Raw genomic sequence first — 16,299 nt, 5'->3', positions numbered from 1 at the left:
TCTGGTGACCGCCCGTCGCCCCTCTCTCCTCGGTGTCTGGTGACCGCCAGTCGCCCCTCTCTCCTCGGTGTCTGGTGACCGCCAGTCGCCCCTCTCTCCTCGGTGTCTGGTGACCGCCCGTCGCCCCTCTCTCCTCGGTGTCTGGTGACCTCCCGTCGCCCCTCTCTCCTCGGTGTCTGGTGACCGCCCGTCGCCCCTCTCTCCTCGGTGTCTGGTGACCTCCCGTCGCCCCTCTCTCCTCGGTGTCTGGTGACCGCCCGTCGCCCCTCTCTCCTCGGTGTCTGGTGACCGCCCGTCGCCCCTCTCTCCTCGGTGTCTGGTGACCGCCCGTCGCCCCTCTCTCCTCGGTGTCTGGTGACCGCCCGTCGCCCCTCTCTCCTCGGTGTCTGGTGACCGCCCGTCGCCCCTCTCTCCTCGGTGTCTGGTGACCGCCCGTCGCCCCTCTCTCCTCGGTGTCTGGTGACCGCCCGTCGCCCCTCTCTCCTCGGTGTCTGGTGACCGCCCGTCGCCCCTCTCTCCTCGGTGTCTGGTGACCGCCCGTCGCCCCTCTCTCCTCGGTGTCTGGTGACCGCCCGTCGCCCCTCTCTCCTCGGTGTCTGGTGACCGCCCGTCGCCCCTCTCTCCTCGGTGTCTGGTGACCGCCCGTCGCCCCTCTCTCCTCGGTGTCTGGTGACCGCCCGTCGCCCCTCTCTCCTCGGTGTCTGGTGACCGCCCGTCGCCCCTCTTTCCTCGGTGTCTGGTGACCGCCCGTCGCCCCTCTCTCCTCGGTGTCTGGTGACCGCCCGCTTGGCGCCTCCATTACTTCTCATCACTTGTACACAGGTTATGGAGAATCTCGGCAGGAGGTTTGGCCAAACATCTTGGAGACCTGACCCCAGGTCTTCTGTGTATGAGGCTTGTGCAGATCCTTCTGTCGCATCGTGTGATCCCAGGCAGACTGGATGATGTGAGATGAGGACTCCTCCATCTTAATGACATTGGCTGGTTGTTGGGGGTCGTTGTCCGGCTGCAGAATAATCTGGAGCCGACCAGACGCCTCCTGATGGGATTACATGATGGGTCAGGGTCTGTCGGTATTTCTCATCACTGAGGACACCACTAATCCTAAAAAATATCCATATCCATTTGTTGAACTGCAGCCCCAAACCTGATGGCCACCCTCCATGCCTCATTATTGTGCGGCTCTCCAGACCTTCAGGACCTTCTGCTCCTGTTACAGCCCAATACTCCACATTGTCCTCCTGGTTGCAGAGACCGCGGACCATTCTGTACAGTGCAGCTCCTGTGTTTAGCTGACTGATGCAGTATAACTACCTGCCATGGTGTATGGCAGGGGTGTCAAACTGCATTCCTCGAGGGCTGCAAACAGGTCATGTTTTCAGGATTTCCTTGTACTGCACAGGTGATAATTTAATCATCAACTCATTATTTGTGTACGTGATTAAATTATCACCTGTGCAGTACAAGGAAATCCTGAAAACATGACCTGGTTGCAGCCCTCGAGGAATGCAGTTTGACACCTCTGGTGTATGGCCTGTGCTCGGGAACTGTCCTTCACATCCTCACCTTGGTGGCAGAGTTTGGCTGTTCCTCACCCAGGTTTCAGCCTCCTACACAGCGGTTTCAGGTAATGACGATCTCCAGCTCCATGTCAGAGCGATCATTATCACCTGTTCGGTAACATTGGTTTCTAATACACCCGACTATAATCCTTCAAAATCCCTGAGTGTACAAGTGACCGGTGGCCAAGAGGACGGGACGACCGCGACGGCGGTTACTAAATGCTGACGGGGATTTACATTTCTCTTCACTTATTTTGTATTTTCTTAATTGACGAAAATAAACTAATAACACTTGTACTTATGAAAGTGTGTGTGTGCGACCAGTGTGTGTGTGTACGACCAGTGTGTGTGTGTACGACCAGTGTGTGTGTGTGTGTGTGTGTGTACGACCAGTGTGTGTGTGTACGACCAGTGTATGTGTGTACGACCAGTGTGTGTGTGTGTGTACGACCAGTGTGTGTGTGTACGACCAGTGTGTGTGTGTGTGTGTGTGTACGACCAGTGTGTGTGTGTGTGTACGACCAGTGTGTGTGTGTACGACCAGTGTGTTGTGTGTACGACCAGTGTGTGTGTGTGTGTACGACCAGTGTGTGTGTTGTGTGTACGACCAGTGTGTGTGTACGACCAGTGTGTGTGTGTTGTGTGTACGACCAGTGTGTGTGTGTTGTGTGTACGACCAGTGTGTGTGTACGACCAGTGTGTGTGTGTGTGTGTGTGTACGACCAGTGTGTTGTGTGTACGACCAGTGTGTGTGTGTTGTGTGTACGACCAGTGTGTTGTGTGTACGACCAGTGTGTGTGTACGACCAGTATGTTGTGTGTACGACCAGTGTGTTGTGTGTACGACCAGTGTGTGTGTACGACCAGTATGTTGTGTGTACGACCAGTGTGTGTGTGTACGACCAGTATGTTGTGTGTACGACCAGTGTGTGTGTGTACGACCAGTGTGTTGTGTGTACGACCAGTGTGTGTGTACGACCAGTGTGTGTGTACGACCAGTGTGTTGTGTGTACGACCAGTGTGTTGTGTGTACGACCAGTGTGTTGTGTGTACGACCAGTGTGTTGTGTGTACGACCAGTGTGTGTGTGTGTGTGTACGACCAGTGTGTTGTGTGTACGACCAGTGTGTGTGTGTGTGTGTGTGTACGACCAGTGTGTTGTGTGTACGACCAGTGTGTGTGTGTTGTGTGTACGACCAGTGTGTGTGTACGACCAGTGTGTTGTGTGTACGACTAGTGTGTTGTGTGTACGACCAGTGTGTGTGTGTACGACCAGTGTGTGTGTGTACGACCAGTGTGTGTGTGTGTGTGTGTGTACGACCAGTGTGTGTGTGTACGACCAGTGTGTGTGTGTGTGTGTACGACCAGTGTGTTGTGTGTACGACCAGTGTGTGTGTGTTGTGTGTACGACCAGTGTGTTGTGTGTACGACCAGTGTGTTGTGTGTACGACCAGTGTGTGTGTGTGTGTGTGTGTGTGTGTGTGTGTGTACGACCAGTGTGTGTGTGTGTACGACCAGTGTGTTGTGTGTACGACCAGTGTGTTGTGTGTACGACCAGTGTGTGTGTGTACGACCAGTGTATTGTGTGTACGACCAGTGTGTGTGTGTGTGTGTGTGTGTACGACCAGTGTGTTGTGTGTACGACCAGTGTGTGTGTACGACCAGTGTGTTGTGTGTACGACTAGTGTGTTGTGTGTACGACCAGTGTGTGTGTGTGTACGACCAGTGTGTGTGTGTGTGTGTGTGTACGACCAGTGTGTTGTGTGTACGACCAGTGTGTGTGTGTACGACCAGTGTGTGTGTGTGTACGACCAGTGTGTGTGTGTGTGTGTGTGTACGACCAGTGTGTTGTGTGTACGACCAGTGTGTGTGTGTACGACCAGTGTGTGTGTACGACCAGTGTGTTGTGTGTACGACTAGTGTGTTGTGTGTACGACCAGTGTGTGTGTGTGTACGACCAGTGTGTGTGTGTGTGTGTGTGTGTACGACCAGTGTGTGTGTGTACGACCAGTGTGTGTGTGTGTGTGTACGACCAGTGTGTGTGTGTACGACCAGTGTGTGTGTGTGTGTGTGTGTGTGTACGACCAGTGTGTTGTGTGTACGACCAGTGTGTGTGTGTTGTGTGTACGACCAGTGTGTTGTGTGTACGACCAGTGTGTTGTGTGTACGACCAGTGTGTGTGTGTGTGTGTGAGTGTGTGTACGACCAGTGTGTTGTGTGACCGTCAGCATAACCTCCACCCCCTGTGGGTCCACCAGTATGGAGTGGGTTGTGTCCACAAGAAACTGACACCTTGATACCTTTCGACCAGTCCGACCAGGACATCGCCGTTTCGGGGATCTCCTTGGCCAACCCAAGTCTGCATTGATCTGGGAAGGGAGTGCACGTTGCTCTCCCGTTAAGTATGGCCACGAACCGCCTCTGCGAGTAATACGATCTGTGCTATTACGGGATCTTTAGCTGCGGTTGCTGGAGATGTTGCATAAGCAGCTTTTATCTCCTGTTGTGCCAGCTGCTGTTGTTGCAGGCTTGCCCCCGGTGTTTAATCAGGACCTCCTTGCTGTCCGACGTTGCTCCCTAGCTTACACTTATAGCCGCCTTCACACAAGGCATGCAGCACTTCTGTAGCAGTCACGCGTGTTACCTGGGAACGCTGCCCGCACTTCTACCTCCAAATGTAACAGTGCCACTCGTTTGGGAGTGAGATGAGGTGTCACAGGAAACGTTTCTATTAAAAGTCCGGCTGGTTTATTTCACTCTTCATAAACCACATCACAGAAAAACTTAAATACAGCCCTTGTCCAGCATGAAGTGAACCCTAAAATGAAAAGTCCATACAACAGTGCGGGTTTCCCACTTGGAATAGAGTTTAGTTTCCTTCTCCTTTAACAACAATCCTGCAGGTCCGCACTCCTCCACAGACAGACCATGTGTGAGACTAAAGGTACCGTCACACTTAGCGACGCTGCAGCGATACCGACAACGATCCGGATCGCTGCAGCGTCGCTGTTTGGTCGCTGGAGAGCTGTCACACAGACCGCTCTCCAGCGACCAACGATGCCGGTAACCAGGGTAAACATCGGGTAACTAAGCGCAGGGCCGCGCTTAGTAACCCGATGTTTACCCTGGTTACCATCCTAAAAGTAAAAAAAAACAAACACTACATACTTACCTACAGCCGTCTGTCCTCCAGCGCTCTGCTCTGCACTCCTCCTGTACTGGCTGTGAGCACAGCGGCCGGAAAGCAGAGTGGTGACGTCACCGCTCTGCTTTCCGGCTGACCGACGCTCACAGCCAGTACAGGAGGAGTGCAGAGCACAGCGCTGGAGGACAGACGGCTGTAGGTAAGTATGTAGTGTTTGTTTTTTTTTTACTTTTAGGATGGTAACCAGGGTAAACATCGGGTTACTAAGGGTGGTTTCACACTTGCGTTTTTGTCTGCAGCGTTTTTTTTTCAAAAAAACGCATGCGTTTTTTTTTTCCTATATTTAACATTGAAAACGCATGCGTTTTTTTGTGTACGCGTTTGGTCGCGTTTTTTGACGCATGCGTTTTTTTACTGCATGCGTTCATTTTCTGAAATGCTACTTGTAGTATTTTTAGAAGCGTTTTTTGGACTAAAAAAAAACGCATGCGTTTTCATGCGTTTTTTTTGGGTCAAAAAATACATTGGAGTCAATGGGGACGCATGCGTTTTTTGGTGCATGCGTTTTTTGCGGTAAAAAACGCATGCGTTTTTTTACTAAAAAACTAGAAAACACACTGATATGCCACCCCCCAGCATAAAGGTGATAAAGGGAACCTAACCCTACCCCTAACCCTACCCCTAACCCTACCCCTAACCCTACCCCTAACCCTAAGGGATCCTAACCCTAACCCTAAGGGATCCTAACCCTAACCCTAATCCCTTTATGGTTAGGGGTAGGGTTAGGGGTAGTGTTAGGGTTAGGATCCCTTAGGGGTAGGGTTAGGAGTAGGGTTAGGGTTAGGATCCCTTAGGGGTAGGGGTAGGGTTAGGGGTAGGATCCCTTTAGGGTTAGGGTTATGATCCCTACCCCTAACCCTAACTATTTCTGTTTATAGTGGGTTTTTTACTTTATTTTGATGATTGGCAGTTGTCACACATTTTTCTGCATGCGTTTAAAAAATGCAAACGCATGAAAAAACGCATGTAAACGCGGTAAAAAGCCGCGTTTTTTTCACCACATGCAAAAACGCATGCGTCAAAAAAACGCAGCGTTTACATGCGTTTTTTCACCATGCTTTTTTTGCGTTTTTTACCGCAAAAACGCACCCGAAAAAACGCCAATGTGAAACCAGCCTAAGCGCGGCCCTGCGCTTAGTTACCCGATGTTTACCCTGGTTACCAGTGAAGACATCGCTGAATCGGTGTCACACACGCTGATTCAGCGATGTCAGCGGGACGTCCAGCGACCAAATAGTTCTGGACTTTCTTCCCCGACCAGCGACATCACAGCAGGGGCCTGATCGCTGCTCCCTGTCACACTGGACGATATCGCTAGCGAGGACGCTGCAACGTCACGGATCGCTAGCGATATCGTCTAGTGTGACGGTACCTTAACCGGTACCATTTCACAGCGTGAACCACACCCTGGGGTGGAGATCTCCTGTCCAACTCTTCAGCTGCTCTCCATAAACCTGTCATGGCCTATATGTCCGAGGTCAATATTCCAGGTTTACGTCACATAGGACATCCAGCAGCCATATGTGTATATGGTGTGTACGACCAGTGTGTCTGTTCATAAATAGATGGTGTGTACAGTCAGTGAATGGTGTGTGTATAGTATGTACTAAAATGCGTGTATGATGTGCATGTATATAATGTGTGTGATCAGTGTATTGTGTGTATATAGTGTGTATGATGAGTGTGTTGTGAGAAAGCAGGCGGTAAGGTCCTGTATGGCATGTGTGTGTCACCAAGGTGGTTGGCCTCAGTGATGTAAAGTCTGTACCAGTAGCACTAACTTACTGAGAGAGTTTAGGTTTGACGGGATTTGGGATTTTGGAGCAACCAAAAGAGTCTGGGTGGGAAAGGTCATTGCCACAATTGAGGCTGGGGCATGCAGGCCTAATAACAGCAGCTGGGAGCTCCGCAGAGGGGAATTGTGCTGAACACAAGTGTGGGCTTTGTGATCGCATTTAAAGCTACTTGATCTGCCACTGCCTGGAATACAGATGTCGGTGAGGCTGCTACTTTTACCCTGTGTCATTGTACCTGCAGGAAAGGAACTGTTTGTTACTCGTTTGTACTGGAGAAAGGCTGTTTTCATCTAAGCAGTGTAAAGTTTAAGGGGGAATAAACTTTAGGCTGTCTTGATAGATATAAAAAGAAGAAAAAAAAAGCCTGTACGTATCCAAGCGTCCACCAGAGAGCGTGAATCCTTGAAGTTTGTGTGTGTGTGTGTATATATACCTACCTACATACATATACAGTACAGACCAAAAGTTTGGACACACCTCATTTAAAGATTTTTCTGTATTTTCATGACTATGAAAATTGTACATTCACACTGAAGGCATCAAAACTATGAATTAACACATGTGGAATTATATACTTAACAAAAAAGTGTGAAACAACTGAAATTATGTCTTATATTCTCGGTTCTTCAAAGTAGCCACCTTTTGCTTTGATGACTGCTTTGCACACTCTTGGCATTCTCTTGATGAGCTTCAGGAGGTAGTCACCGGGAATGGTCTTCCAACAATCTTGAAGGAATTCCTAGAGATTCTTAGCACTTGTTGTCCCTTTTGCCTTCACTCTGCGTCCAGCTCACCCCAAACATCTCGATTGGGTTCAGGTCTGGTGACTGTGGAGGCCAAGTCATCTGGCGTAGCCCCCCATCACTCTCCTTCTTGGTCAAATAGCCCTTACACAGCCTGGAGGTGTTTGGGGTCATTGTCCTGTTGAAAAATAAATTATGGTCCAACTAAACGCAAACCGGATGGAATAGCATGCCGCTGCAATATGCTGTGGTAGCCATGCTGGTTCAGTATGCCTTCAATTTTGAATAAATCCCCAACAGTGTCACCAGCAAAGCCCCCCCACACCATCACACGTCCTCCTCTATGATTCACGGTGGGAATCAGGCATGTAGAGTCCATCCGTTCACCTTTTCTGCGTCGCACAAAGACACGGTGGTTGGAATCAAAGATCTCACATTTGGACTCATCAGACCAAAGCACAGATTTCCACTGGTCTAATGTCCATTCCTTGTGTTCTTTAGCCCAAACAAGTCTCTTCTGCTTGTTGCCTGTCCTTAGCAGTGGTTTCCTAGCAGCTATTTTACCATGAAGGCCTGCTGCACAAAGTCTCCTCTTAACAGTTGTTGTAGAGATGTGTCTGCTGCTAGAACTCTGTGTGGCATTGACCTGGTCTCTAATCTGAGCTGCTGTTAACCTGCGATTTCTGAGGCTGGTGACTCGGATAAACTTATCCTCAGAAGCAGAGGTGACTCTTGGTCTTCCTTTCCTGGGCGGTCCTCATGTGAGCCAGTTTCTTTGTAGCGCTTGATGGTTTTTGCCACTGCACTTGGGGACACTTTCAAAGTTTGCCCAATTTTTCGTACTGACTGACCTTCATTTCTTAAAGTAATGATGGCCACTCGTTTTTCTTAGCTGCTTTTTTCTTGCCATAATACAAATTCTAACAGTCTATTCAGTAGGACTATCAGCTGTGTATCCACCAGACTTCTGCTCAACACAACTGATGGTCCCAACCCCATTTATAAGGCAAGAAATCCCACTTATTAAACCTGACAGGGCACACCTGTGAAGTGAAGACCATTCCCGGTGACTACCTCTTGAAGCTCATCAAGAGAATGCCAAGAGTGTGCAAAGCAGTCATCAAAGCAGAAGGTGGCTACTTTGAAGAACCTAGAATATCAGACATCATTTCAGTTGTTTCACACTTTTTTGTTAAGTATATAATTCCACATGTGTTAATTCATAGTTTTGATGCCTTCAGTGTGAATGTACAATCTTCATAGTCATGAAAATACAGAAAAATCTTTAAATGAGAAGGTGCGTCCAAACTTTTGGTCTGTACTGTATATGTATGTGTGTGTGTGTGTATAATCAGTATTGGGGGGTGTTTTTGCAGGCAGTGTGTGATGTGTGTATGTACATACTGTGTGTAGTGTGTTTATATGATAGATATGTTCGTGTTTTTGTATATAGCGTGTGTATATGAGTACGGACACTTTGTTGTGTGTGTAGTGTGTATATAGTGTGTACGGACAGTGGATGTTGTGTGTATATACTGTGTGTAGTGAGTATATATGAGTACGGACAGTCTATGTTGTGTATATAGTGTGTACGGACAGTGGATGTGTGTCTGTGTATGTATATACTGTGTGTAGTGTGTATATATGAGTATATATGAGTACGGACAGTCTATGTTGTGTATATAGTGTGTATGGACAGTGGATGTGTGTCTGTGTATGTATATACTGTGTGTAGTGTGTATATATGAGTACGGACAGTCTATGTTGTGTGTCCGGACACTTTGTGCATATAATACACTGACATGTGCGCTCTGCCATTGGCTTCTGCTGTGTATTAACCCTTTGTGTGTTTGGTTAGGAGCCAGCACCCTGCGACAGCTGCGCCGGTCCGTTCGAGTGCGCGGTTTTCTGTGCCTGCACAAGCTGCGTCAGCGAGGGGTCTCCACCTGTAGGGGGCGCACTGTGGACTCGCCAGGCTTCCTGCTCGGTGTGTGTCGTCAGCAGCGGTGAGTGCTTGCTCCGCAGATCTGCTTCCAGTGGCCGAGCCTTCGCGAGTCTCATGATTGTCTCCATTCTTGCAGTTTGCTCCAGATTTCCCTCTCTCATCCTGCCACATCCCCATCAGGAGTCCCATCTCCGCTGCTCCCCGAAAACCCTGCAGATTGCTGCTTGCACCACAAATTCTTCACGGAAGCAAAGGTGCGGCCCCCGACATTGATGACTTGTACTGTGAACTGTGCCGTGAATGATGGGGGGTGCAGTTTGTAGCTTTTACCTCGTTCCTGCTCCTTGGCAGGTGGCCCAGCAATATATCACATGCACAGAGGGGCCGCACTGTCCCTGGAGGGGGCCGCACTGTCCCTGGAGGGGGCCGCACTGTCCCTGGAGGGGCCGCACTGTCCCTGGAGGGGGCCGCACTGTCCCTGGAGGGGCCGCACAGCACTGACCGGGATGAAGCAATAACCACAAGCACAGAACAAAATGTCGACTCATCTCCTCCTCTAGTGTTTATTATTTATACGGTGGTGGCTGGAAGCCGTGACACCGCGACGTGCGCTGGAAGCCGTGACACCGCGACGTGCGCTGGAAGCCGTGACACCGCGACGTGCGCTGGGAGCCGTGACACCGCGACGTGCGCTGGAAGCCGTGACACCGCGACGTGCGCTGGAAGCCGTGACACCGCGACGTGCGCTGGAAGCCGTGACACCGCGACGTGCGCTGGAAGCCGTGACACCGCGACGTGCGCTGGAAGCCGTGACACCGCGACGTGCGCTGGAAGCCGTGACACCGCGACGTGCGCTGGAAGCCGTAACACCGCGACGTGCGCTCAAACTATGACTGTGGAGCTCAGACAGCTGCTTATTCACAAGATGATTTTCTCTGTTTTCCACCTGAAGACCGCTCTCCCCAACTGCACTGTAATGTGACTCCCTGCCTTGTACCTCCGTTTGTAGCTGCCTCTCCTCCTCTGTACCCCTCCTCCATACCTGACCGCAGCTGCCTCTCCTCCTCTTTACCCTCCCCAGCCTCCATTCCTGACTGCCGCAGCTGCCTCTCCTCCTCTTTACCCCTCCTCCATTCCTGACTGCCGCAGCTGCCTCTCCTCCTCTTTACCCTCCCCAGCCTCCATTCCTGACCGCCGCAGCTGCCTCTCCTTCGAGGGTTGCACTTTGAGTATTTTCCTGCATGTTACAGGACAGAAGGACACTAACGGGTCAACAACTCATTTCTACTTTTAGGTTACCAAATAAATTATTTTTCATACCTGATGGGAGTGATTGTCATGTTATATGGGCTCACACAATGGAGAGCAGAACCTCGGCTCACGTCTCTGCGTCATCCGCGCCGGGTGCAGCGGTGCCACTGCCTTCTGAAGCTACAGATAATGCAGCTAATAAAGGCTGGTGTTCGGTGGGGCCCCTTCTAGAAATGTCATAGAGAAGGGTCATGCATGCTACCATCCGATCAGAGACCCCCGCTCCACATATCAGAGACACAGGCGCTGATATCAGGATATCTTTATTGCTGTTTTGGCCCTGCAGTCTGTACACAGGAAAGCAGAGGCCTGGGGCAGAAAGGAAGGCTGGAAGGGGGCTGTTTTAGGAGGAGGGGGCTGAGGTGGGCTTCTCCTCACGGGAGACAGGGATGGGTCTCTCACTGTGGCTTGAATCCAGGTTGGAAAGCAGTTTGGGACCAGAGAAGGTTAAAATTCCATCGGCGGAGAGGGAGCAGCAGACTGAGGACTGGTCCAAGCTTTGTGGGAGGCGATAACGGCGGTGAAACTCCCGGGCGATGTATCCGTGATCGTCCTTAACAGAGAGAACATGTCGTTACACACGTGCAACCACCTCCAATGACCAGATCACATCCGCACCGGTATCGTGACCATATAAAGGATGCAGAGAAAATATTTGCAATATTAGATAATACTGATCACATTCTGGTCCAGTGACCATGTCTGACAACAGTGGGGCTGCCATAGCTTACCTGCATTGTGATAGAGTGTGCAACAGGCTACCTCCACTTCTCCATCACTCAACCAGCCATCTATCCATTCCACTTCTCCACCGATCCATCCTTCAAGCCACTCACCAATCCATCCGCTCACCCATTGCTCCACCCATCCATTCTTCAATTATCCATCCTTCCTCACCTACCTCCACTTCTCCATCACTCAACCAACCATCTATCCATTCCACTTCCTCACAGATCACCCATTGTTCCACCCATCCATTCTTCAATTATCCATCCTTCCTCACTTCCATCCACCTCTCCATCACTCAACCAACCATCTATCCATTCCACTTCCTCACAGATCACCCATTGTTCCACCCATCCATTCTTCAATTATCCATCCTTCCTCACTTCCATCCACCTCTCCATCACTCAGCCATCTATCCATTCCACTTCTCCACCGATCCGTCCTTCAAGCCACTCACCAATCCATCCGCTCACCCATTGCTCCACCCATCCATTATTTGATTATCCATCCTTCCTCACCTACCTCCACCTCTCCGTCACTCAACCAGCCATCTATCCATTCCACTTCCTCACGGATCACCCATTGCTCCACCCATCCATTCTTCAATTATCAATCCTTCCTCACTTACCATCCACCTCTCCATCACTCAACCAGCCATCTATCCATTCCACTTCACCGATCCGTCCTTCAAGCCACTCACCAATCCATCCGCTCACCCATTGCTCCACCCATCCATTATTTGATTATCCATCCTTCCTCACCTACCTCCACCTCTCCGTCACTCAACCAGCCATCTATCCATTCCACTTCCTCACGGATCACCCATTGCTCCACCCATCCATTCTTCAATTATCAATCCTTCCTCACTTACCATCCACCTCTCCATCACTCAACCAGCCATCTATCCATTCCACTTCACCGATCCGTCCTTCAAGCCACTCACCAATCCATCCGCTCACCCATTGCTCCACCCATCCATTATTTGATTATCCATCCTTCCTCACCTACCTCCACCTCTCCGTCACTCAACCATCTATCCATTCCACTTCTCCACCGATCCGTCCTTCAAGCCACTCACCAATCCATCTGATCACCCACTGTTCCATCCATCCATTCTTCGATATCCTTCCTCACCTACCATCCTTCCACCCACTTGCCAATCATTCCATCCATTTATCCCTCCATCCATCCACCCCTTGGCATCTCTGCCCTGCGGCCACATTGCCCACCTGTCTTTCACTGTGTTTTCCGTGGATCTCCACAAAGTCATCCAGAAGTTTCACCGTCAGATCCTCAGGAGAAAAATGCTTCACGTCCAAGTTAATGGTGAAACGCTCCCGGTCTGAGCGCACCTGTAATGATGGACACAGAGGTCAGGGGAGGTCGCGTGGTCACCCATGGTGGTCACCCATGGTAGACACCGGCTGCCGCATATAGCACACTGCCATGAAGGTGACAAGGAGAGACATTCGGGCACAGAAGGAGCAGACATTTCTACACTGACCTCTGATGGTCCCAGAAAGGACAGAACCAATGTCTGCAGGTGGGGTCAGGGTATGCTGGGACTGTTAGTTCTAGAACAGAGATCATGGCCCTCACCTCAGAGACGCCAGAATCCATATATCCCCTGAAGAGGCTCTGCCTGTAGTAAGGGCTGATGGTGGAGGAGAAGAAGGGGTAAAGGTCATAATCAAACAACCCTTCACCAAAGATCTGCTCGAAGAGACGGTTTGGGAAGAAGGGGCCCAGCGCACGCTTGAACCAGGGGTGCTGAATAGTGATGTCCATCATGGAGACGTGAAGCCAGACCCAGACGTGCCACAGTGTGCCAGTGCCCCCTTATATACCAGGAGAAAAGGGGCTCACACGTTCACAAGGGGCGGCCGAGCCCTCAGCAGAGACATGACTTCATCTGCAGCCAACCGTCAGCACATTTCTGTCTGACCCAATGCACATTGTCTGCCCAGCCAGCAAAATCCCTGTGAGAGGGATCACAATGGTGGGGTCACCGGAGGCAGAAATATGAGGGAAGACCAGGCACTACTACCCTCATCTGTCAGGGCGAAACACAAGAAGAGAAAACCATCCGTAGAAATTACATGAGAAGGAACCAGATCAGATCTCTCCGCTACCAAACGATCAAAAAACTCAAGATCAGACACCGAAATATAACCAAGAATTCGGATCAGATCTCACAGATCCCGAAACATAACGAGGAATTGGGATCAGATCTCACAGACACCGAAACATAACGAGGAATCGGGATCAGATCTCCCAGACACCGAAATATAATGAGGAATCGGGATCAGATCTCCCAGACACCGAAATATAATGAGGAATCGGGATCAGATCTCACAGATACAGACATATAATGAGGAATCGGGATCAGATCTCACAGATATAGAAATATAACGAGGAATCGGGATCAGATCTCCCAGACACCGAAATATAACGAGGAATCGGGATCAGATCTCCCAGACACCGAAATATAATGAGGAATCGGGATCAGATCTCCCAGACACCGAAATATAATGAGGAATCGGGATCAGATCTCACAGACACCGAAACATAACGAGGAATCGGGATCAGATCTCCCAGACACCGAAATATAATGAGGAATCGGGATCAGATCTCCCAGACACCGAAATATAATGAGGAATCGGGATCAGATCTCCCAGCTACCAAACGATCAAACAACTCAAGATCAGACACCGAAATATAACCAAGAATCGGGATCAGATCTCACAGATACCGAAATATAATGAGGAATCGGGATCAGATCTCACAGATATAGAAATATAACGAGGAATCGGGATCAGATCTCCCAGACACCGAAATATAACGAGGAATCGGGATCAGATCTCACAGATATAGAAATATAATGAGGAATTGGGATCAGATCTCCCAGATACCGAAATATAACGAGGAATCGGGATCAGATCTCACAGATACAGAAATATAACGAGGAATCGGGATCAGATCTCACAGATACCGAAATATAATGAGGAATCGGGATCTGATCTCACAGATACCGAAATATAACGAGGAATCGGGATCAGATCTCACAGATACCGAAAAGTCCGAATTATAACGAGGAATCGGGATCAGATCTCACAGATATAGAAATATAATGAGGAATCGGGATCAGATCTCCCAGCTACCAAACGATCAAACAACTCAAGATCAGACACCGAAACATAACGAGGAATCGGGATCAGATCTCCCAGACACCGAAATATAATGAGGAATCGGGATCAGATCTCACAGATACAGACATATAATGAGGAATCGGGATCAGATCTCACAGATATAGAAATATAACGAGGAATCGGGATCAGATCTCACAGATATAGAAATATAATGAGGAATCGGGATCAGATCTCACAGATACCGAAATATAACGAGGAATCGGGATCAGATCTCACAGATACAGAAATATAATGAGGAATCGGGATCAGATCTCACAGACACCGAAACATAACGAGGAATCGGGATCAGATCTCACAGACACCGAAACATAACGAGGAATCGGGATCAGATCTCACAGACACCGAAATATAACGAGGAATCGGGATCAGATCTCACAGATACAGAAATATAACGAGGAATCGGGATCAGATCTCACAGATACAGAAATATAATGAGGAATCGGGATCAGATCTCACAGATACCGAAATATAACGAGGAATCGGGATCAGATCTCACAGATACAGAAATGTAATGAGGAATCGGGATCAGATCTCACAGATACAGAAATATAATGAGGAATCGGGATCAGATCTCACAGATACAGAAATGTAATGAGGAATCGGGATCAGATCTCCCAGATACAGAAATGTAACGAGGAATCGGGATCAGATCTCCCAGATACAGAAATATAATAAGGAATCGGGATCAGATCTCACAGATACCGAAATATAACGAGGAATCGGGACCAGATCTCACAGATACCGAAATATAATGAGGAATCGGGATCAGATCTCACAGATACCGAAATATAATGAGGAATCGGGATCAGATCTCACAGATACCGAAATATAATGAGGAATCGGGATCAGATCTCACAGATACAGACATATAATGAGGAATCGGGATCAGATCTCACAGATACCGAAATATAATGAGGAATCGGGATCAGATCTCACAGATACAGACATATAATGAGGAATCGGGATCAGATCTCACAGATACAGAAATGTAATGAGGAATCGGGATCAGATCTCACAGATACAGAAATATAATGAGGAATCGGGATCAGATCTCACAGATACCGAAATATAACGAGGAATCGGGATCAGATCTCACAGATACCGAAATATAACGAGGAATCGGGATCAGATCTCACAGATACAGAAATATAACGAGGAATCGGGATCAGATCTCACAGATACAGAAATATAATGAGGAATCGGGATCAGATCTCACAAATACCGAAATATAACGAGGAATCGGGATCAGATCTCACAGATACCGAAATATAATGAGGAATCGGGATCAGATCTCACAGATATAGAAATATAATGAGGAATCGGGATCAGATCTCACAGATACCGAAATATAATGAGGAATCGGGATCAGATCTCACAGATACAGAAATATAACGAAGAATCGGGATCAGATCTCACCGATACAGAAATATAATGAGGAATCGGGATCAGATCTCACAGATATAGAAATATAATGAGGAATCGGGATCAGATCTCACAGATATAGAAATATAATGAGGAATCGGGATCAGATCTCACAGATATAGAAATATAATGAGGAATCGGGATCAGATCTCACAGATATAGAAATATAATGAGGAATCGGGATCAGATCTCCCAGATATAGAAATATAATGAGGAATCGGGATCAGATCTCACAGATATAGAAATATAATGAGGAATCGGGATCAGATCTCACAGATATAGAAATATAATGAGGAATCGGGATCAGATCTCACAGATACAGAAATATATTGAGGAATCGGGATCAGATCTCCCAGATATAGAAATATAATGAGGAATCGGG

At 48.8% G+C, this 16,299-nt stretch overlaps 2 protein-coding genes across 3 annotated transcripts in view; one reads left to right on the top strand and one right to left on the bottom strand.

The window, feature by feature from the left end:
• SIK1 (salt inducible kinase 1) overlaps positions 1-10,573 on the top strand; it is a 33,327-nt gene extending 22,754 nt beyond the window's left edge. For both annotated transcript variants that reach the window (XM_069760380.1, XM_069760381.1), the window contains exons 13-14: positions 9,163-9,310; positions 9,386-10,573. In XM_069760380.1, coding sequence (XP_069616481.1) covers positions 9,163-9,310; positions 9,386-9,572 — 335 coding nt within the window. In that variant the 3' untranslated portion in view covers positions 9,573-10,573. The remainder of the gene's footprint in view (positions 1-9,162; positions 9,311-9,385) is intronic.
• A 234-nt stretch (positions 10,574-10,807) lies between these two features.
• Positions 10,808-13,130, bottom strand: CRYAA (crystallin alpha A). The gene is made up of 3 exons (XM_069760012.1): positions 12,886-13,130; positions 12,516-12,638; positions 10,808-11,113 (listed from the first exon to the last, which is right to left on the bottom strand). The coding sequence occupies exons 1-3, from the start codon at positions 13,075-13,077 to the stop codon at positions 10,904-10,906; spliced, it is 525 nt and encodes a 174-aa protein (XP_069616113.1). The 5' UTR covers positions 13,078-13,130; the 3' UTR covers positions 10,808-10,903.
• Between the last annotated feature and the right edge of the window lie 3,169 nt (positions 13,131-16,299).

Source organism: Ranitomeya imitator, chromosome 3 (assembly GCF_032444005.1).
Source record: "Ranitomeya imitator isolate aRanImi1 chromosome 3, aRanImi1.pri, whole genome shotgun sequence".
Classification (NCBI taxonomy): Eukaryota; Metazoa; Chordata; class Amphibia; order Anura; family Dendrobatidae; genus Ranitomeya; species Ranitomeya imitator.
The sequence above is the reverse complement of the archived record's forward strand: the minus strand, read 5'-3'. Positions and strand labels throughout refer to the sequence as shown.

Excerpts from the sequence above, each read along its gene's own strand:
- CRYAA (XM_069760012.1), bottom strand. The coding sequence starts at position 13,077 with ATGATGGACATCACTATTCAGCACCCCTGGTTCAAGCGTGCGCTGGGC. Across the intron at positions 12,639-12,885 it reads TGGATTCTGGCGTCTCTGAG|GTGCGCTCAGACCGGGAGCG; the intron begins GTGAGGGCCATG and ends CCATCATTACAG. Across the intron at positions 11,114-12,515 it reads GAAAACACAGTGAAAGACAG|GACGATCACGGATACATCGC; the intron begins GTGGGCAATGTG and ends CTCTCTGTTAAG.